This window comes from Sapajus apella, unplaced genomic scaffold (assembly GCF_009761245.1).
Source record: "Sapajus apella isolate SASKATOON/1434 unplaced genomic scaffold, GSC_monkey_1.0 scaffold26, whole genome shotgun sequence".
NCBI classification, from domain to species: Eukaryota; Metazoa; Chordata; class Mammalia; order Primates; family Cebidae; genus Sapajus; species Sapajus apella.
The window spans coordinates 3,769,742-3,792,394 of record NW_022436966.1 but is presented as its reverse complement, the minus strand read 5'-3'; the positions used below and the strand labels follow the sequence as shown (position 1 = coordinate 3,792,394).

Genomic DNA, 22,653 nt, shown 5'->3' with positions numbered 1-22,653 from the left:
CTGGGCAACATAGTGACACCCCCTCTCTTTGAGAAAATATTGATCTTCCTTTAAAATGTTAGCGCCACACAGAGTCCCATGAAGGCTTCGGGCTGGGGCTACGGAGGCTCCCACAATGACCTGCGCTGCCTTCTTCCTCAGGTGGGACCCAGTCACGCATAGCACAGCACAGAGCCAGAGGTCCAAGATTTCTCCATCACCTATGGAATATGTAGTCCAAGCTGGAATAGTCAGGACCATTGTCATCCCTGAGAAATGGATTCCAGGGTCCTAAAAACCTACAAGAAATATGGCAGTGACAATGAGGACTGCCTTGCTATGTTGCCCAGGGTAGACTCAAACTCCTGGGCTCAAGCAGTCCTCCCACCTCAGCCTCCCAAGTAGCATGGACTATACACACATACCACTGGACTTAGCTTAGTTTGGCATTTTGAGTTAAGTACGCATATTATCCATTTATTCCTTCCTGCAACAAGTACTTCCTGACTGTTCATTACGTGTAAAGATACCCTGTTAGGGGCTATGAAGGATGCAGAAGAGATGATTTTATCATAGTCTGTTGCTATCAAGGAGCTTATTTATGGTAATGGGACTAAGGTTTTTGTGATGGGTCTGAGAAAATCTGGCTAGCAGTAAACTTGAAGAGTGGTTGGCATCACAGTTATTTTCTGGCTTGCATTTCCTTGACAGTGGTGCTTCTGAGACAAAGATACTGAGGTGACCAGGAGTATGTGACATTCTGATGGAAATATGCAAAACCAAAGACAAACATTGCGTAGCTCCCTGGGATGTGAATTTTATTGATTTTTTGTTTTTGTTTTTTGGTGAGATGGAGGTGGGAAAGAGGTAAACTTTTTTTTTTCTTTTTGAGACAAGAGTCTGACTCTGTTGTCCAGGCTGGAGTACAGTGGCGCAATCTCAGCTTACTGCAACCTCCGCCTCCCGGGTTCAACTAATTCTCCTGCTTCAGTCTCCCAAGTAGCTGGGACTACAGGTGCATGCTGCCACACCCGGCTGATTTTTTCCATTTTGGTAGAGACTTTAAATAATCTCCAGATGTTCTTATAGTACCTAATACAATGTAAATGTCATATAGTTGTTGTAAGTTTTTTGGTGTTTTTTTTTTATATATATAATTTTTCCCCAAAATATTTTCAATTGGCAGTTGGTTGAATACACAAATGGAGAATTTCACTGTGTTGCCCAGGTTGGTCACAAACTCCTGAGCTCAGGGAATCCACCCGCCTCAGCCTCCCAAAGTGCTAGGATAACAAGCATGAGCCACCACGCCCAGCCAACATTTGTATGTTTAAATACATTATGGAATAGAAAGAATTCAAATTTCCTTGAACTCTCAAGATAAAATACAAATTATAGAAATGTTACTTTTTATGGTTAGACCACCTCCTAGGTTATTGGGTTCTTTCCTTTCTTTTGCCTTTATGAGATAATTTGGTAGAGAAGTGGGAGAGACATTCATCACCTGGCGATGTCAAGGCATAAATAAATCACTGCAGAATGTTTGATTTGAAAACCATTAGAAACACTTTAATACAGTCAACCCTCCATATCTGTGAGTTCTCCATTTGTGGATTCAACCAACTGCCAATTGAAAATATTTGGGGGAAAAACTATTTTAAAAAAAACCCAATATCATATAACAATTATTTACATAACATTTACATTGTATTAGGTACTATTAAAAACATCTAGAGATGATTTAAAGTATATGGGAGTGTGCATAGGTTACAAGCAAATACTATGCCATTTTATATAAGGGACTCGAGCATAGAGGATTTTGGTATTTGTAGAGGGTTCTGAAACCTATCACCCACAGATACAAAGGGACGACTCCAATTTCTCATTGAGCTTTTAGGAAAAGGAGCAGAATCCTCTTAAAAACCCAGATGCTCTCTTGGCTTTTTATGGCTCAAAGGAAAGAAAGAATGAAGAAAAAGCAAAACAAAACAAACAGCTGGTAGTATCCTATTCACTCGAAATAACTAGCACATCTTTCTTGTCTTATTCTCTTGAATAGTAATAAAACCATAGTTTATAACTAAACAGTTCTCTTAAACCTAGAGGTTAAAGATTACTTTGAAGATATAGCTGTTCTAGTGTATTTTCTTTTTCTTTTTTTTTGGAGACAGTGTTTTGCACTGTTGTTGCCCAGGCTGGAGAGCAGTGGCGCAGTTTTGGCTCACTGCAGCCTCCACCTCCTAGGCTCAAGTGATCCTTCCTATCTCCTCAGCCTCCCAGGTAGCTAGCTGGGACTACAGTCACACACCAACATGACTGGCTTTTTTTTTTTTTTCCTGGTAGCAAAAAGTCTCAACATGTTGTCCAGGCTGATGTCAAACATCTAGCCTCAAATGATTCTCCTGCCCCGCAAAGTGCTGAGATTACAGATGTGGCCACCATGCCTTTTTTTTTTTTTTTCCCCCAAAAACAACAACAACAACATAGAAGTGGAATGTCAAAAGGCAGGAAAGGAAGTCTGTCATTTTATCAGAGCATACTGATACTGAAAGTTGTCTTATTAGAACCTAGCTTTAACTTGATTATTCAGCAGATCAGAGCTTTGTTTCCCTATCAATGTGAAAAGGACCTTTCACAGCACACTATGTGAATTAAAAGTATAGCTGTATCCAGATAGATTGTTTTGTTTTCTAAGATTCTTTGTCTTAGGCAGAAAGACTGCTGTCGTTTTTAATTCCACTTTTTTTTTTTTTTTTTTTTTTTACAAGAAAGACTTAAAGCTTTTAGTTCCACCAGGATCCTTTAGCCTGTGCCTGAAGATCAGCTCACTTCCTCTGTTTATCCTTTTCAGTATAAATGTCATGAAACAGCTCATTGGTTCCTCTAACTTATTTGTGATGCAAGTCGAGATGGATGTATACACTGCTCTAAAAAAGGTACTGACATAATATGATATCATATTATGCAAAGATGTCACCTTAGCACTGCGTATAATGGTGAAAAACTGGAAACAGTGTCAAGTAATAAAGGAATGGTTATAAAAATGTAGGAAAAGGCAATAGGCCAAAAAATTAAAAAGTCTTTATATTTAGGAATTTGGTATTATTAGTGATTTTAACTTTATTTTTTGTGCTTTTCTGTTTTAGGAATACTTTTCTGTTTTTTCCCAGACTTTAACAAAAAATATGTTGTTATTTATTTATATAATCAGAAATGTTTTATATTGTTTTTAGGAATGTTTTCAAAATTGAGCTTCAGTTGATGGAATTTTTGCGCATACTTTTTCTAAGAAATGTTGAAATTCTTATAAAGGCCTATTTGTGTGTCTGGCGTATGTTTTACTTCATCCTTTTGAAAAGTTTCAGCATTTTAAAATCTAATTTTATTTTCACGATTCTTTGAAGACACAAATCAACCATTACTTTTTTATGTAGATAGTGAGACTCAGAGCAGACTTCAGGCAGAGACTGGTTCTTGAGAGTCCCAGTCCATTGCCCTCTTCCTACTCCATAATCCTGCCTTTACTCTTTTGTCCCCAGAAGAGCGTTGTCAGTATTTAACACAGTTATGAAGCTTCAAACCAAGACACTTTCTAGCTTATTTCATAGGGATTCTGTGTGCTTGTTTTTATGGTAGAGGTGAAATTTTGTTACTATTTTTTCTTCAAGGAACTTTACTATCTGGGCTATACAGTCTTTTAAAAAATTGGAAAACAGGCCAGGCACAGTGGCTCTAGCCTATAATCCCAGCAATTTGGGAGTCCCAGGCTGGCAGATCACTTGAGGCCAGAAGTTCAAGATCATCTTGGGTAACTTGGCGAAAACCCCTCTCTACAAAAAGTACAAAAGATTAGCTGGGTATGGTGGTTCATGCCTGTAGTCCCAGCTACTCAGGAGGCTAAGGTGGGAGGATCACCTGAGCCTAGGAGGTGGAGCCTGCAGTGAGTTGTCACAGTAGCATTCATTTCTGTTGTTATAACTGCTTTTTGCCAGTAATGATAAGTGCTAATACTTACAGGGTGTTTACTCCGTGCCATGCACCATTCTAAGTATTTATATATATTAAATATTTTAATGTCCTATGAGGTAAACATATTATCATGCTCATTTTACAAATGAAGAAATTAAGGCCCAGAGATATTAGGTAATTTGCCCAGCTCTTAAGTGCCAGGTCCAGGATTTAAAAGGCTTTGCTCTTACCTACTCTGCATGTTATCTCAGCAGCAATGAGACAATGAAGCTCCTTTTTCCTGTGTTAATTTCTTGCTTTTATAATCTCATCTAGTATTTAGTGAAATTGAGTTGTTAATTAGTGAGTAGAATAAATTAGTATAAAATTACTAATGTAATACACATATACATTAAACCTTTACCTTTTTAATACAGTAATTGCCAGTATATTTGTGACCATAACTACTTCTCAAGGATTGGCTTACTCCTTAGCACACACACCCAATTTTTTCTTTTTCTCTTTCTTTTTTTTTTTTTTTTGAGATGGAGTCTTGCTCTGTCACCCAGGCTGGAGTGCAGTGCAGTGGCATGCTCTCAACTCGCTGCAGCCTCTACCTCCCGGGTTCAAGAAATTCTCTGTCTCAGCCTTCCAAGTAGCTGCAATTACAGGTGCCCACTACCACGCCCAGCTAATTTTTTTTGTATTTTTCGTAGTGTCAGGGTTTCACCATCTTGGCCAGTCTGGTCTTGAACTCCTGACCTCATGATCCACCCGCCTTGGCCTCCCAAAGTGCTGGGATTATAGGTGTGAGCCACTGTACCCAGCCCACACACCCAATTTTTATCACAGGACTATGATTTTTTTTTCTTTTTACCTTGAGGCAAGGTCTCGCTCTGTCAACTTAGACTAGAACACAGTGGTGTGATCATGGTTCACTGCAGCCTTGACCTCCAGGGCTCAAAACATTCTCCCACCTCAGCCTTCTGAGTAGCTGGGGCTACAGATGCATGCCACTATGCCCAGCTAATTATTATTATTACTATTATTATTATTATTATTATTTTGTAGAGATGGGGTTTCACCTTGTTTCCCAGGCTGGTCTGAACCTCACTCAAGCGATCCACCCACCTTGGCCTCCCAAGTGCTGGGATTATAGGTGTGAACCACAGTGTCCAGCCATTGGACTATGATAATGCCATGATAAATTGAGAGTTTATAAGCATGTGATCTAATAGTTGTACTTTCTTTCTTGCAATTGGTGGTAAAGTAGAAGTTACATTTTTTGGCTATTTTAAGGTGAAAGCAATTTGAAAATGTAAAATCATAAAATGATGATATTTTATAACTTCTTTCTTATTTTTTAAAATCTAGTGGATGTTCCTTCAACTTGTGCCTTCTTGGAATGGATCTTTAAAACAACTTTTAACAGAAACAGATGTCTGGTTTTCTAAACAGAGAAAAGGTAGGCTGAAGTCTTTGAGAATTTGTCTTTTTAAAGGAAATTTATTAAAATCAGGTCCTGTGAGAACAGAAAATAAAGAAATAAAAAAATGAAATCAGGCCCTCACTTGTTTATCGACTTAATTTTAGAGCTTGGAGAAGACCTTAGCAGTTATCTACTTCAGCCTCACATTTACAGTGAGAAAATCAAGGCTAGATAAGAAAAATGCCTTACCTATCATTATCTGAATTGTTACCTCTTGAACTGTCACCATACTCTTGATCCCCAAAAACTATTGTATTTCCCATTTTATCACCAACAGATCTTGTTGATGTGCATTTGTCTTGCCCACACTGAGTTTTCTCTAACTATACCCTGTCAGGCAACCATTCTTAACAGGGGGCCATAGATAGCCTTTCATGTGTCACTGACCCCCAAAAGTGGATACAGAATTTGTGTGTGTGTGTGTGTGTGTGTGTGGCATGTCTTTGGGGGAGGAGAGCTTCCATACCCTTCCATCAGTTTCTCAGTGGAGACTGATCTAAAATTGGTTAAGATCAACTGCTATAAGGTCTTATCTGCACAGAGGAGGGCATGCAGTATAAAAAATGTATGTATGTATATGTTAAAAGTATATGTATGTTATTTTTTACTTTGCTAAAACATATCTAGAAAAAGTATTTTTAGGCCGGGCGCGGTGGCTCAAGCCTGTAATCCCAGCACTTTGGGAGGCCGAGGCGAGTGGATCACGAGGTCAAGAGATCGAGACCATCCTGGTCAACATGGTGAAACCCCGTCTCTACTAAAAATACAAAACATTAGCTGGGCATGGTGGCACATACCTGTAATCCCAGCTACTCAGGAGGTTGAGGCAGGAGAATTGCCTGAACCCAGGAGGCGGAGGTTGCAGTGAGCCGAGATCATGCCATTGCACTCCAGCCTGGGTAACAAGAGTGAAACTCCGTCTCAAAAAAAGAAAAAAAGAAAAAGTATTTTTTATGACTGTCAGGTGCAAAGAACTGGTTAAAACATAATTCTTAGTTCATGATTTTCATAGTTTATGGCCACCTTTTTGGTTTATTTTTAATACATCGAGCCTTTGTGACCTAATCTTTGAGTACTAGAACATCAGTAACTTCAGTCTACTCATGTGCTTCTTTTCTATTGTGTCCCTCTAACTTTTCCCAACCACTGTCTTGAATTTTGTGTTTATTATTCTTTTGCTTTACAAATATATAAGAAGAAAAATATATATATATAATTACAACATGTATATATGTCTTCACATATATTACATAGTGTTGTGCTAATAAGCTGACTGAAAAAATAATCCCTGATTAGTAACCCTTTTTAATTCCCATGGTACAAATTTTCCCATCGTGGCTAATTGACTGCAAGCTACCAACATGACATCACTGAATGAGAAAAGAGATGCTCACAGTCAGCTTGTATGAGCAAGTGGCAACACACTACCAGATAATAGATCATTTTGCTTTGGTTGTTATGGAACTCTGTTACATTGTGGCCTTAATTTTAATTTCCTTTATAACTAAAGAGATTGAACAACTCTTTATATGGTTATTAGCCATATGTTTCCTCTTCTGTGAGATGTCTGTTCAGGTGTGTTTCCTATTTTAATGTCAAATTTGTCTTTTTTTAGGATTTATAGGCATTCTTTATATGTTTTCAATAACTAATCCTTTGTGATAAATATGTTCTGCATTTCCAGTTTGTAGGTTATTTTTTTACTTTATTAAAGATGTCTTCTTGACTGGGTACCATGGCTCACACCTGTAATCCCAGCACTTTGGGAGACCAAGGCAGGAAGCTCACTGGAGCCTAGGAGTTCCAGGACAGCCTGGGCAACATATCAAAACCCTGTCTCTACAGAAAATTAAGAATTAGCAGGGCAGCCAGGAACAGATGGCTCATGCCTGTAATCCCAGCACTCTGGGAGGCTAAGGTGGGCAGATCATAAGGTCAGGAGTTCAAGACCAGCCTGGCCAACATGGTAAAACATTGTCTCTACTAAAAATACAAACATTAGCTGGGCTTGGTGGCAGGCGCCTGTAATCCCAGCTACTCGGGAAGCTGAGGCAAGAGAATTGCTTGAATCCAGGAGGTGGAGGTTGCAGTGAGCCAAGATCGTGCCACTGCACTCCAGCCTGGGCAACAAGAGCAAAACTTTGTCTCAAAAAAAAAGAATTAGCAGGTCATGGTGGCATGAACCTTTATTTCCAGCTACTGGGGAGGCTGAAGTGGGAGGGAGGATCACCTGAGCCTGGGGAGGTCGGGGGCTACAGTGAGCTGACCACACACCGCTGCACTCCAGCCTGGACAACAGAGTGAGACCCTGTCTCAAGAAAAGGAAAAAAAAAATGTCTTTTGATGAATAGATGTTCTTAATTTTAAATTTTGGTACTCTTTATATCTTATTTAAATGCATTTTATAGAATTATTTTATGTAGTCAGATTTCCTATGTCAGAGCCAGATAAATTATTTTTCTATCAAGCTCTTGAAGTAATAATTTGTAAAGAACCATGAGATCTAACTTGATTCCCTTGAAGAACAAAAATACTAAACTTGTATCTGAAGTTGTACTTTTGTGTTACATTATGGCAATTAAAGAAGGACTAGAGAAATTATAGAGGAGAAAAGTAGGGGAAATAATTTAAACAGAAGAGAGGGAAAAGCTGAAAGAGATAAGGAGGGTAACGAAGCTAAAAAGACAAAGGGACTCAGTAGAAACAGTAGATGTTAGGTAAATGTTGACAGAACCTTATGATCATTTGTACTCCAAATGGATCCGCCACAGCAATCTATCAAAAGAGAAATTGCCCTGTAGCCTAAGTGGCAGAAACCAGAGAAGGAAGCTGTGGTCCACTTCTGGTTCCCCACTCGAGGCTCTCCCTCCCAGCCCCTGAGGTGTGAAAGAATACAGTCCAAGATAACTTTTCAGGGAGACATTGATTGCACAAACCAAAATGTATGTCTAATGGTCTTGTTTTTCTAATTTTAAAACTGTTGAAAATGACTCTAAAAATTTGATGCATACTTAGGAAATAGGATAGAAAAAATGCTTGTGATCCCTCACCCATTATATTTTGGGGGTGTGTGTGTGTGTGTGTGTGTGTGGTTTTTGCGTGTGTGTGTGTGTGTGTGTGTGTGTGTGTGTGTGTGTGTGTGTGGTTTTTTTTGTTGTTTTTTGTTTGTTTGTTTTTGAGACTGTACCTTGCTCTGTCACCCAGGCTGGAAGTGCAGTGGTGCAGTCTTGGCTCACTGCAACCTCCACCTCCTGGGTTCAAGGGATTCTCTTGCCTCAGCCTCCTGAGTAGCTGGGACTACAGGTGCGTGCCACCACATTCAGCTAATTGTTTGTATTTTTAGTAGGGACAGGGTTTGCCATGTTTGCCAGGCTGGGCTTGAACTTCTGGCCTCAAGTGATCCACCTTCCTTGGCCTTCCAATGTGCTGGGATTACAGGCATGAGCCACCACGCCTGGCATATGTTTTGGTATATTTCTTTTAAGCTTTCTTGATTATTTGACTTTTCAGATCTATATGAATCAGGACTATAAGAATCAATAGAAATTTAGAAAGTTTTCTACACAATTGTACTTAAGGATTGCTATTAAATTTAACTGATGGAATAAGTATGGCCACATGTTGGCCAGCAAGAAACTTTAAAACATTTTTTTTTGTTCTATAAATTCTTACAGAAGTAAATGAGCCAGTCTCTTCTATAGCCTTGATGAAAAGGCTTCATGAGAGATAATTACCAGATTTCATGAGACAATCCAGAATTAATTTTTATTTCTTGTTTATGTGACAGAACACCTGTAAAAACAAAATGATATTATCAGCACACCCCATGAAATTGGCACATTTAATTCAACATATGAACTAGCACCGATGTTGTTATTTTAAAAAGCAAGACATACAAATCCACTGTGACACACCTGTTGTATAAATAAGCAAAGCTATTTTTAAATGAATTTACTGCTTTCTTGTTTGCTTTACTTACTCTAGGCAGGTGCCAAGGGAATGCAAAAAATATATATATGAGATAATGTGGAAATTCTTTTCTTTAACTTGGCTGTCTTTTTACAATTTTCAATAAAAAAAATATTTTAGTGGGGAACACCCTTCTGGTCCACTGAAAACCTGTGTTCCATGTGAAGCATGGTTTGAGACATAATAGTCTATAATGGCAACGGTCATGTTTTTTTTCTTATCCTTAATAGAAACAGGACTGAGTATACATACTCTCCTGGGTGTATGTCGTTTAACAGAAAACATAGACTAGGGCTCATGCACAAATACCTGTTTGATAGCAGTAACTCTAAACCTTTCCTTCTGACTCATGAAAACACACTGGCTTGTAACCAATGGTAATATTTAGGAATAACCTTAGATTCTCCCTAAAAGAAAAAAATTATTCACCCGGTGTGGTGGCGCATGCCTGTAGTCCCAGTTACTCGGGAGGCTGAGGTGGGAGGATCGCCTGAGCCCAGGAGTTCTGGGCTGTAGTGTGCTATGCCAATCAGGTGTCCGCAGTAAGTTCGACATCAATATGGTGACCTCCTGGGAGCAGGGGACCACCAGGTTGCCTAAGGAGGGGTGAACCAGCCCAGGTCGGAAATGCAGCAGGTCAAAACTCCTGTGCTGATCAGTAGTGGGATCTCACCTGTGAATAGCCACTGCACTCCAGCCTGGGCAACATAGCGAGACCCTGTCTCTTAAAAAAAAAAAAAAAAAAAATTTTATTCATATATTTCGTATACTTGAATTATTCTATTTTCATTATTATTATGATCATTTATTTTAGAGACAGGGTCTTGCTCTGTCACGCAGGCTGGAGAGCAGTGGCATAATCACAGCTCACTGCAAGCTGAAACTCCTGGGCTCAAGCAATCTTCCCACCTCAGCCTCCTGAGTAGCTGGGTCTACAGACATATGCCACCACATCTGGCTAATTTTTTTTTATTTTTTATTGTTTGTAGAGATGAGGGTCTCACAGTGCTGGCCAGGCTGGTCTTAGACCTCCTGGACTCAAGTGATTCTCCCACCTAAGCCTTCCAAATGCTGGGATTACACGTGTGAGCCATCATGCCCTAGCCTTAAATTATCTTAATAATAACCAAATACTACCCAACTGTTGCAAATCTATGGCTACAATGTCTGTCTATTTTATTTTGTTTTATTTTAAATAGAGATGGCATATCACCATGTTGCTTAGTCTGGTCTGGAACTCCTGGGCATAAACGATCTGCCAGCCTCAGCCTCCCAGAATGCTGGGATTAGAGGCATGAGCCACCACAGCTAGCCATACAATGTCTTTCTTATTTTACATTTCAATGGAGAATTAATATATTAACTAGTGCTCAATACATGTAGCTGAAATTTAAGTTAAAAGAAATTAAGAAATATTCTTTATCCTGTGTACCTTACCCTTGAGTAAGCCTTTTGGGCTCTAGAGTTTTACGGCCTGTTCATTTCCTAGGAGGGGGATTCTGGCAAGAGAATGTAACCCTAAGTACCTTTCACAAGCCTTCCTTTACCAACTTGCTGCACTGTAAATGCCAAATCCCCAGAAACAGCTAAATTCCTAGCCCAAGGGTCTCATTAGGGCCAAAGTTAATTTCCAGGGATTTTTAAATAAATCTCCCTATGTTTTTATTCATAAACCTAAGATTTATAAAATTCTTGAAAACTTTAAAACTAGCTTATTTTGTATTCTAATAGACATAAGTGTACAGGAATATCCCCCATCCATAAAAACATTTAAGAATAATAGGTTTGAAAAGAATGGCTGCTTAACTTACATGGTTTTTTATAGATTTTGAAGGTATGTCCTTTCTTGAAACTGAACAAGGAAAACCATTTGTGTCAGTATTCAGACATTTAAGGTTACAATATATTATCAGTGACCTGGCTTCTGCAAGAATTATTGAACAAGATGCTATAGTACCTTCAGGTAAGAGAACATAATGAATTTGTAATTTTAAGTAATATATTTCTGATTGTAACAGTAATACAGATCATAGAAAAAAGCAATGAAGGAAATAGAAATTATTATTATTCCCAGAAAGGTATACATTTTTATGCCAAAGTAGAATCATACTATAGAGGTAATTTTCTGTGCTTACATGAGTATTTTCTCATATCATATTTCATTAAATACTCTCTAGAATATTTAAATTATTATCTAGTATTTTGTAACATGGATGTTCTTTAATAAACCATGATTTTGGATCAGACTTTTAAAAATGACTTTTGAAGTATTTAAAGGTCATAACTGCTTTTTCTACTAGTGTTCCTTAAATTTGTTTATTTTGGTTTTATTTTAAAGTCTTAAACTTCATGTTGAAGCAAATGTATCTTCGCTAATTATAGTTCAAATTTTTTGAAATAAGTACTGATTTACCTTTCTGAGTTAAATCTCTAGTGCTTGTGAAAAATTCCATTTAGTACTATATGCACATAAGAAATGGAAAATACAATTCCTGTTTGAAGATTGACATGTAATGTTTGTAGTAATAGAGTTATATATTTGTCTAAAAAAGTTGTGATTATTTTTGACACCTTGTGCCATAGCTGTATATTTGTAGATTTAAATTGTTCCTGAAATCTTTATACTTATTTGGAAAGGAATTTAAGGGAAGGAAAACTTAGAATTAACTCTTCTAGTATATTTGGAAGTAATGCATTTTTATAAAATCACTTTAGCAAGTTTATAGATACAGTTTAAGTCACAAATTCTCTGAATTTTACATTCCTTATAGTATGTTAGTTCTATAATAGTTTTAGTATCTGTTAATACCAGGCCCTAACAATGATGTAATGTTAGATGCCAAAGACAATTACATATGCCACACTAATTGTACTTCCTTTTAAGGCTTTTTGCAAATGAATTTTTAAAGAGATTAGGGGAAAGTTTGTTCTAAAGTAGTTTAATTTAAATGTGCCTGTGATGCAAGTGGATAAGCTTTATATTTTTGGATTGCAAGATGGGTATAAGTATTTCTAGTCTAAAATATTTTATTCAGTATAAAATCAGAAAGAATTTAGATCTGTATTTTTTGCCAGATTTCAGTCATTGTTACTGTATCTTACAGTTGATTATTTATCACATTGTAAGGGACAGAAGGAAGCCACTTAGTTCACATATTGAGGTAGATTGATGTATACTCTCAGTAGGAATATATCTTAGATTTGAAATAAATTGAAATTATTTTGATTAATCAACCTAAAACTCATTGATCATTTTTCAGAAATAGTGCCAAACATCTTAACATTAATCACAGTTAGCCATTTGGCAATATGGGGAATTTGGGTACATAGGTTTAACCGTGTTTAGGTGAAAAATTTAGAAACTTGTTTAATTAAAAGTTGAATCAGGACTTTGAATAGAAGCGCTTTATTATAGGATTCAACTGTGTCAAGTACAGTTGAACTCCATTATTTCATGGAATTATGTATAAATTTCAAGGTTTATCTTAGGTCATTAGGTTCATTAACTGTCTTATTCCATACTCTCGGCATGCTTTCCCCCAGTTTGGTACCTCTGACCGATCTTGTGACCATTCCTCCCAGACCTTTCTACCATGTACCCTGGAACCAGGGACAACAAAATCTCAAAATCTTCCATCTCTTTCCTCCTTTTTTTTTTTTTTTTTTTTTTTTTTTTTTTTTTTAACTTCCAGAAGAAGCTGTTTTCCCTCCGTAGAAGACTTTCTGGCTCTCACGCCCTGCTAATATAGTATTAGGAGACCACGGTCCTAGCCCCCTCAGCGTGTACTTTCCAAACCATTATTGCGTGCCGTCTGAGCCTGTTTTCTCTCCTGACCCCTCGTCATTTCTCTGCATTCATTTAAGACTTGGACACTTGATTTACTGTCTATTTCTCCCCCCCACGCAGTCACATGGTATATCCATATGAACAAATCCATTTAATATTCCAGCTTCTTAGTAGTTATTTGACCTCAGCTCCCAGTCTCCTAGTTATTTGACCTCTTTGCCAAACATTAGGCACTTTCTACCTAAAACCTGGATATGTCATGAACCTTGTGAACCCTGAATTTCTCAGCATCAGAAACCTAGTAGTTTTCAGGCTTTTGTATAACCTAGCATATTCATAGCCTCATTCCCTTTTACACTGCTCTTTAACATCCAATCCATTTTAAGTCCTCCATTTTCTGCCAGTCTTTCAAACCTCTCCTGCCTTTTCTTCCCTCTCAGGCTTGGATTTCGTGATAGATCATGTTAGGTCACTCTTCAGCTCTGTGTCCTTCACTTGGCAAAATCCTAAAACTAAATTAAACCTTCTTTGTTCCTGTACCTTCCACTTTGTGCTGAGTACTGCTGCAGAGCATTCTACAGCCTTCATATTGGTGTCACTGCAAATTCACATTTCAACACTAAGCTTAAACCTTGGGACTTCTTACACTACTTTTAGTTCATCATTCCTCTTTTTCATTTCCTTCAGCAATTGTATCAATTCTGCCACTCTGTTCAAACTTTCTACCCAATTACCTCACTGTCAGTTTTATGAAAATAAGTTACTGAAATGAAAAGGTATATAAATCCATGTAATAAATTTAGAAAATAGCTTCAGATTAGATTTTTATATTATATGTAACCATTTTTGAGCCAGCCTTCTCCATAATTTTGTGTTAATATTTTATACCTAGATGATCTTATTTGTCCATGTAGGAATTTTTTTTTTTTTATGTAAACTTTTGGTCACTCATCTTCATCATCTATATCTGATTTATGTGTTTCATAAAGTAGTTCAACTTATAGGCTTACTCTTTTGCTATAAGCCATATTAGTTTTAAATGGATTTAAATGTGTGCATTTATACCTGAAGATACACTTTTCCCTTCACTTAAACAAAAAATACTGGACAAATTAGGAAGTATCTTTTTTTTTTTTTTTTTTTTTTTTTAAGTTTGTAAATGTAAGACATGAGATTTTCAAATAATACGGTTTTAGAGGTTCCCTTCCCCATATTCTTTGTGTGAAACTAGGGAAATAATCTAAATAAATTCAGTCTAACTTATCTTACTTATTCCATTGGGAAAATACTGTGTTTACATGCAAAACTGCTATAGGCTAGATCTCAGCTGCAGATCGTATCCATGACACTGTCAAATACCACCTTTACATGCTCTTCTTTTTCCCCCCCTGTGGACTGGTGAGGGGCAGGTGGGTAGAAACAGAGTCTTGCTATGTTACCCAGGCTGTTCTCAAACTTCTAGCCTTAAGCAGTCCTTCTACCTCAGTCTCCCAAAATGCTGGAATTACAGGCATGAGTCACCCTCCCCAGCTCCTATTTTGAGTTTTTGTTTTGGACCTTGGTCTGATTAAATTCTGAAACTTTCTACTATTTAGTCAAAGTTTAGTCTACTTAGTCAAAGTTTCTTGAAGGCACTTTTTCAGTGTCTTTCCAGCCAACAGTAGCTCTCTACCAAAAAGGATCTGGCAAACTCTGCCCAGTGTTTCTTCCTTTTTGGAGATGACTGCATACAAATATATTGAAAACTCTATGTAAAGGATCTCACTTCACTTATTTTCATCCCATGTTTTACCAAGCATTCTTTTTTATTTTCCTTTTGCAATGCTATTAACATTGCATTTGAACTTATGTTACATTGACTTATTTTTGGAATGCTACTTTTGAGACATGGGGCCTAGAATCCTTAGGCTACCAATGACCAGAAGGATTTCAAGTTTGACTTTTTACTCTTTTGGATTAAGGCATGACAAGAGGAACAAAAATAGGTACTCATGGTTTTAACTTGTTAAAATGCTTTTGGTTTTAAAGGAGGTTATACAAAAATTGTTGGAATTTAAATTTTGAAACATTTTTATGGGCTACATCTTACATAATATTTGAGAATATACATATATGTATAACTCTTTCTTTCCAGTTTTACAAATGAATCATGAAATGCCATATTCTATCTCTAGATCAATGAGTTTCAAACTCCAGGCATTTTAATAGGTAGAGATCAGCTTCAAAATATATATATTATATATATTTTAGAATTTAAAAAAATGTGTGTATGTGTACTGAGTCATGCAATAGTTGCTACTAGTATTTACCTATGAAGACAAATTGTCTGTATCCTAGACACTTAACTGTTATTCCTTAAAATAGCAAAAATATAATTTTGGAGGACCCTGAAAGAAAAATTCAAAAGTGTATTTAGGCCAGACGTGGTGACTCATTCCTATAATCCCAACACTTTAGGTGGCTGAGGCAGGAGACCTCTTCTCCATAAGAAATGGAAAAATTAGCTAGGCATGGTGGCAGACATCTGTAGTCCCAGCTACTCTGGAGGCTGAGAGGAGAATTGCTTGAGCCCAGCAGTTCAAGTCTGCAGTTTGCCAAGATAGGGCCACTGCACTCCAGCCTAGGCCACAGACCGAGACCCTGTCTCTTTAAAAAAAAAAAAAAAAGGGGGGGGGCAGTATTTATAGGATGTCTTAAGGAAAGACACCAGTAAATCATTGGAAGTCACCTGATTACTTTTATTAAGTAGAGACCTAGGAAGTGACAATCAGGTTTTAATTGCACTATAATTTTTCTGCCTTTTTTAGATAGAGATTAAGAAATAATTTAAGAACTTAAGAAAATAGAAAAACTATCCATTCTAATTGGGAATAAACCAAAGCAGAAAGATAAATAGTGCTAAGCTATTCTACTTTTATTTATTTTTGTATTTATTTATTTATTTGAGGCAGGGTCTCCCTCTGTTGCCTAGGTTTTGAGTGCTTTGGCATAACCAGGGATCACTACAGCCTTGACCTCTCAGATGCAAGAGAGCTTCCTGCCGCCGCTTCCTGAGTAGCTGGAACTACAGGCACATGCCACTGTGCCCAGCTAATTTTTGTGGTTTTGAAGAGACCAGGTCTCATGATGTTGCCCAGGCTGGTCTATAACTCCTGGGCTCAAATGATCCTCTTACTTCAGCCTCCCAAAGTGCTTGGGATTACAGGCATGAGCTATCTCACCTGGCCTACTTTTATTTTTAATCTGTTTTTATCTAAAATAACTAACATTTCTATTTACACAGGCTTCTTTTGTGGAAAAAAAATTGTATTTATTATTAAAGGAATATCTATAATTAAATTTTTATTCTATTTAGAATATAAAATTTTAATTTTTATATTCTCTAAATCTAATATTCTAGAATTATTTATTGAATGTGCATGTTTCATCTGCTAATTTAGGGATGGCTTATTTCCCAAAAAACAAATTAATTGTTATTTTTAGATGTTAATAATGAAAGAGTTTATTCAATTTTCTGTCAGAACTTCTGTAAAAACTAAAAATATAATTTCAGGTAGATTTTTACAGTTGAAAAGTTAATATGAAAAGGAAACCATTAAGTGCAAGAATATGCTTTTAACTAGGGATTTACATCTCAATTTAAATGTATACAATTTAAGTACAGTCTAGCCTGAGACAAAGCTATATAATCTTTACCACTTTAAAGATCATTAAGCCATTATAGTATTTTTGTAAAATATAAGCTACGTACTGGTTTCGTTCGTTCATTTGTTTTTTAGTTTGTTTGTTTGAGATGGAGTCTCGTTCTGTTGCCCAGGCTGGAGCGCAGTGGCAACCTCGCCTCCCTCTAACCTCTGCCTCCTGGGTTCAAGCGATTCTCCTGCCTCAGCCTCCCAAGTAGCTAGGATTACAGGTACCCACCAACACACCCGGCTAATTTTTGTATTTTTAGTAGAGATGGAGTTTTGCCATGTTACTCAGGCTGATCCACCTGCCTTGGTCTCCCAAAGTACTGGGATTACAGGAGTGAGCCACTGTGCCTGGCATAAACTACCTACTCTTTAAATTGCTATTTTAAACTTGTATTTAGAAATGGTAACAATTTTATCAATTAAGAATGTATAAATCCTTTATGTTCTTCAGTCGTTATTATGAATTTTGTAATGAATTTATGAATTTATTCTTACATTTCAGAATGGCTATCTTCTGTGTATAAACAGCAGTGGTTTGCAATGCTTCGGGCAGAACAAGACAGTGAGGTGGGGTAAGTATATTATACCATATCATTTTTCACTTTAAAAATTTGCTATGAATTTTTTAATGCATTTATTATGTTGAAAAATCATTAACAGTATTGAAAACTCAAGCTGTTGAAGTAAAGATCATATGATCACTTTTCATTATGTTTTTGCAACATTATCAGTCTTATAAATATCTTTCTGGTTGATTAGATTATATAATGCAATTATTGAAATGTAATGTGCTTTATTAGTAGAATTGAACATGTAATCCATATATACTTTGTTTCACTTAATATCATGATTTTCTTTCAACATACTGAACTATTACTTGAGATAATGCTTTCATAAAGCATAATTTTTGTATTTATGTCTAGATAAATCTGTTTTTCTTATTTATGGTAGTATTGTCAAATTCTGATTAGTGTAATAAATAGGTTTTAAAGATCTTTAAGTCTAAAATGAATTTAACAACCATCCAGGCTGAGCATGGTGGCTCACGCCTGTAATCCCAACACTTTGGGAGGCTGAGGCAGGAGAATAACTTGGTGTCAAGAGTTCGAGACCAGCCTGGCCAACATGGTGAAACCTCATCTCTGCTAAACCATGGAAGCAGAGGTTGCAGTGAGCCGAGATCTCTCCACTACACTTCCAAGCCTGGGTGATACAGTGAGACTCTGTCTCAAAAAAAAAAAAAAAAAAAAAAACCATCTGGTTACAGATACCTTCACCCAAAACATATGACTCCCCCGACAAAACATTAATATTCTTTCTTCATCTTAAGGGAAAGACGTATAGTGCTTTATAGTTCACAGAACTTTTATATTTATGATTTGATCCTTCTGCTAGCTTCTTAATATAGATATTATGAAGAGACTGAGTATGCAGAAAGACCTTCGAAGTTTAATGTTTTGCCCCGATCTCTTTGAACTCATTTTTATATACCAAAGAATTTTTTTAAATAATGACCTGATTATAAGTTTTCATCCAAACAGTAAGTAAATGAAAGTATTACATGAATGTATGATGATTATGAGATTTTTATTATCCAGGATCCTAGTTTCTACTTTGATTATAATTATATATTTTTTTAAATATATTCCCAGCATATTTACCCAGCATAAATATAGTAAGATTGTTGAAATACAGATCATAAATTGAAACAAAAAAATGAGCTATTTAATGGAATTGAGAACTAAAGCATTTTGTATCGTTTGAAGTAACAATTAGCTAAAACAGTTGAGAACTGAAACATTTTCAAGTATATGAAGCAACTTATAAATCATCCTACTTCTTTATATTCCGTTTTTAAATTTTGGATGTTCTTTATTTTTCAACATTTTCCTCACCCATATCCTTATTGAGGGTAATACAGAGTCTCATCTAAGATACTACACTACAATAAGTGTTTAGTTTTTTGCCTTAAGAAGTACAGTCATCTCAGGGGGATAGGTTTCAGGACCCCTGCATATACCAAAATCCATACATACTCAAGTCCCACAGTTGGCCCTGTGAAACCCACTATACAGAATGTTGGCTCTCCATACACAGAGATTTCACATACCACAAATACTACATTTTTTAATCTGATTTTGGTTGAGAAAAATCCGTGTATAAATGGACCCAAGCAGTTCAAACCTGTTGTTCAAGGGTCAACTGTATACGATAAGTTTACCCCTTAGGAAATGTTCTGTTCAGCAGATACTGAGCATCTACTCACTGCTGCAGGACTGCTAAAGTGAAGAAGACACTATATTCCCCCGATGCTAGGTTGTAAGCTGGTGTAAAGTCTCCCTCTGGGGTTCTCCTCATACAAACTCTTGCCTACATTGCCAGGAGGGTTATCTTTCTAAAACAGAAATGTAACTGTGTCACTTCCCTACTTAAATATGTCCAGGGATGTTTGATGATAGTTAAGGGATTATAGTATTGCTATTCAAGATTATTGAAGCTAGATGGTAAGAAAATTTGACTCATTATAGTATTTTCTCTGTTTTCATATGTTTTCAGTTTTTCATAATAAAAAGTTTAAAAGTTACAGAATAAATGCTTGGGAACTTGTTACCTGCAGGAGCAGTTGAAACTTATTAGCATGGCCTGTGGGGACTGTCTGCATTCTATCCCAGATTCCTTTAGCTTCATCTCCTTTCATGGTCATCTGCACTAAATGTGCACTAAATTCTTATGTTCATATGCTGCAGCTGCATTAAATTCCTTTACGTTTATTTTTCTATTATGCTCCAGTTCCTTTTTATCCACTGTTTCTTTTGCCTGGAATACTCTTACCCCTCCATAGAATGCGACCCCCAACCTCCATCCCACCCAACAAGCTTCTACTCAGGCACAAATAATATTTACTCTCTAATGATCCCTTCTAAAAACCCTGGGCAATAAATCTGTACCTTCTTCATGCTCTTAATATCACAAACTACAAATTATTAATATTATCATAATTAACTGTATTATAATTTTTACTTATGTCTGGTTCCCTACTAAACTGAGCTCTTGGATATCAAGGACATGTTTTATTAGTCTTATTTACATTTATTCATTATATTTGTTTCATTATTTTATTATGTATTATATATACTATTATTGTCCCCAATTTCTAGGCACTTCATGTTGTAAGTGAATACATGAATAAATGTATTATATTACTATTATTTGGAATTAGGAAGCTGATAATAATAACATATTTATTACAACTTGAGATAACAGAGTTTCTCTTAGTTGATTAAGATTTTTAAACTAAGGAACCAAATAAAGACTTAACTGATAAAATTCTGCAGCCATTTTCTATTAAATGTTGATTTTACATAGTTATACTGTATGAAAAATGGTTTACATGTGAAACAAGTAATACTAAGTGGTAGGTGATATCAAGTCATTTATTATTTACAAAAATAATAGATTTTAACTTATTTTCCTTAGTAGTTAGACTTTTTCATTTTGGGTTTTTGGTTTTTTTGGGTTTTTTTGGCAAATAGAATTTTTCAGGTTTTTTTTTTTCCTTTTCTCTGGTTTGTCTGGGCCCTAATAAAAGTAATCCAGAAGTCAGGGCAATAAGTGAAACATAGAAGATACTAATTTTCTTTTTTTACCTAGTGACGGTAATGGACTAAATTTAATCAACACATTCTTATTTTATCTATACCACAAAAATTTATTTTTAAATCTGGTAGCAACATTTTCTGTTTTTAACTCATAGGTTTTTTTTTATTAGTTGCATATTTTCTATGATTTAAAATATGTTTTAAATATATTCATGTTTTATATATATATTTTAGGCCTCAAGAAATCAATAAAGAAGAACTAGAGGGAAATAGCATGAGGTGTGGTAGAAAGCTTGCCAAAGATGGTGAAGTAAGTATCGGTTGTAACTGTTAATATTCTCATACAAATTGTATTATGAGCACATCCTGCACTTGTAAGTAACAATCATGACACTTGTCACATCTCACAAGAGCTTGTTTGATACACTTTCTGTAGCGTGATCTTCTGGGCAAGGAGTTACAGCCACTATACGCACTAATGTTTGATTACTTAGACTTGTGTGAGACTGCTGAACTTAAATTTTGAGTTCAGATAAGAGATGCAAGAAGAGGGTCCCTAGCAATCCAGAAATAGAGCTAAAGAAGAAATTATGAGGGATCTGTTCCATAGTCTTAAAAGTGATTATGTGTTACAGTTATCCTAAATCAAAGACATTCAAATTCATTGATTGTTACCTGCATTAGGAGTTACTTTTCCTCTGCCAGCCGGAATGGCTCACACCTGTAATCCCAGTACTTTGGAAGGCTGAGGTAGGCGGATCATTTGAGGCCAGGAGCTCAAGACCAGCATGGCCAACATGGTGAAACCACGTCTCTACCAAAAATACAAAAGTTACCCAGGCATGGTGGTGCCCACCTGTAAGCTCAGCTGCTAGAGGAGCTGAGGCATGAGAATCCTCTGAACTCAGGAGGTGGAGGTTGCAGTGAGCCAAGATCACGCCACTGTACTCCAGCCTGGGCGACAAAGTGAGACTCCATCTCAAAAACAAAAGTTACCTTTTTTTTTATTACCACCCAATGTATATAAGTGAACGAAAAGTATTTAAAAACAATACTTACCCCTGTGCATCCAAAGATTCTTTTTTCTATTTAATACTTTTATTTATTTATTTATTTTTAGAGACAGGCTCTCTGTCACCCAACCTGGAGTACAGGGGCATGACCACAGCTCACGACAGCCTTGACCTCCCAGATTCAAGTGCTTCTCCCATCCCAGCCTCCCAAAGAGCTGGGATTACAGGCATGAGCCTCCATGCCTACCCATCTTTTTAATTTTTTTTTTTTAATCTGATTGCATCCTGTTAAATTGATTTTACAATCCACTAATGGGACATGAACTACATTTTTAAACACTCCCCCCTAACTAATCATAATTTTTGTTTTTAAAAAAATCAGCCTTATATAGATACCCATTTGATTATTTTTCTCCCAAACTTTTCCTCATATTTACTTTATTTTTAATTTTTAAAAGTTGATTGTTTTATATTTGCATTGACTGACTGACTGACAGTGTCTCACTGTGTTGCCCGGGCTGGAGTGCGGTGGCACAACATCGTTCACTGCAGCCTCAATACTCTGAACTAAAGCAACCCTCTTACCTCAGTCTCTGGAGTAGCTGAGACTACAGGCATGTGCCACCACACCTAGCTAATTTTATTTTTTACTTTTTGTAGAGATGGGGGTCTCCCTGTGTTGCCCAGGCAACATAGCCCAGGCTGGTCTCGAATTCCTGGGCTTAAGAGATCCTCCTCCCTTAGCCTCCCAAAGTGCTGGGATTATAGGCATGAGCCACCACAACCAGCCTATGTTTGCCTTTATATTATGATAAATGTTCAAAGTATAAAAGAATAGTTTTCTTTAGTCCACATTCTTCCTGGTTGCTGCTTCCAGATCTTCTTGTTACTTTGAAGCAAATGCTCTTACTATACCACCTACTACACTTATTGTGGCCATAATTCACTGAGCTCACTGCCTTGCCTTGCCTTGCCTTGCCTTGCCTTGCCTTGCCTTGCCTTGCCTTGCCTTGCCTTGCCTTGCCTTGCCTTGCCTTGCCTTGCCTTGCTTTACTTTGCTTTGCTTTGCTTTGCTTTGCTTTGCTTTGCTTTGCTTTCTTTTCTCTTTTCTTTTCTTTTCTTTCTTTCCTTTCTTTTCTTTTCTTTTCTTTTCTTTTCTTTTCTTTTCTTTTCTTTT

At 36.6% G+C, this 22,653-nt stretch overlaps 1 protein-coding gene across 2 annotated transcripts in view; it reads left to right on the top strand.

Annotated features, from left to right (window-relative positions):
• GMCL1 (germ cell-less 1, spermatogenesis associated) overlaps window positions 1-22,653 on the top strand; it is a 53,174-nt gene that overhangs the window by 15,480 nt on the left and 15,041 nt on the right. For both annotated transcript variants that reach the window (XM_032291856.1, XM_032291855.1), the window contains 5 exons: window positions 2,831-2,915; window positions 5,302-5,392; window positions 11,211-11,348; window positions 17,367-17,436; window positions 20,698-20,773. In XM_032291856.1, coding sequence (XP_032147747.1) covers window positions 2,831-2,915; window positions 5,302-5,392; window positions 11,211-11,348; window positions 17,367-17,436; window positions 20,698-20,773 — 460 coding nt within the window. The remainder of the gene's footprint in view (window positions 1-2,830; window positions 2,916-5,301; window positions 5,393-11,210; window positions 11,349-17,366; window positions 17,437-20,697; window positions 20,774-22,653) is intronic.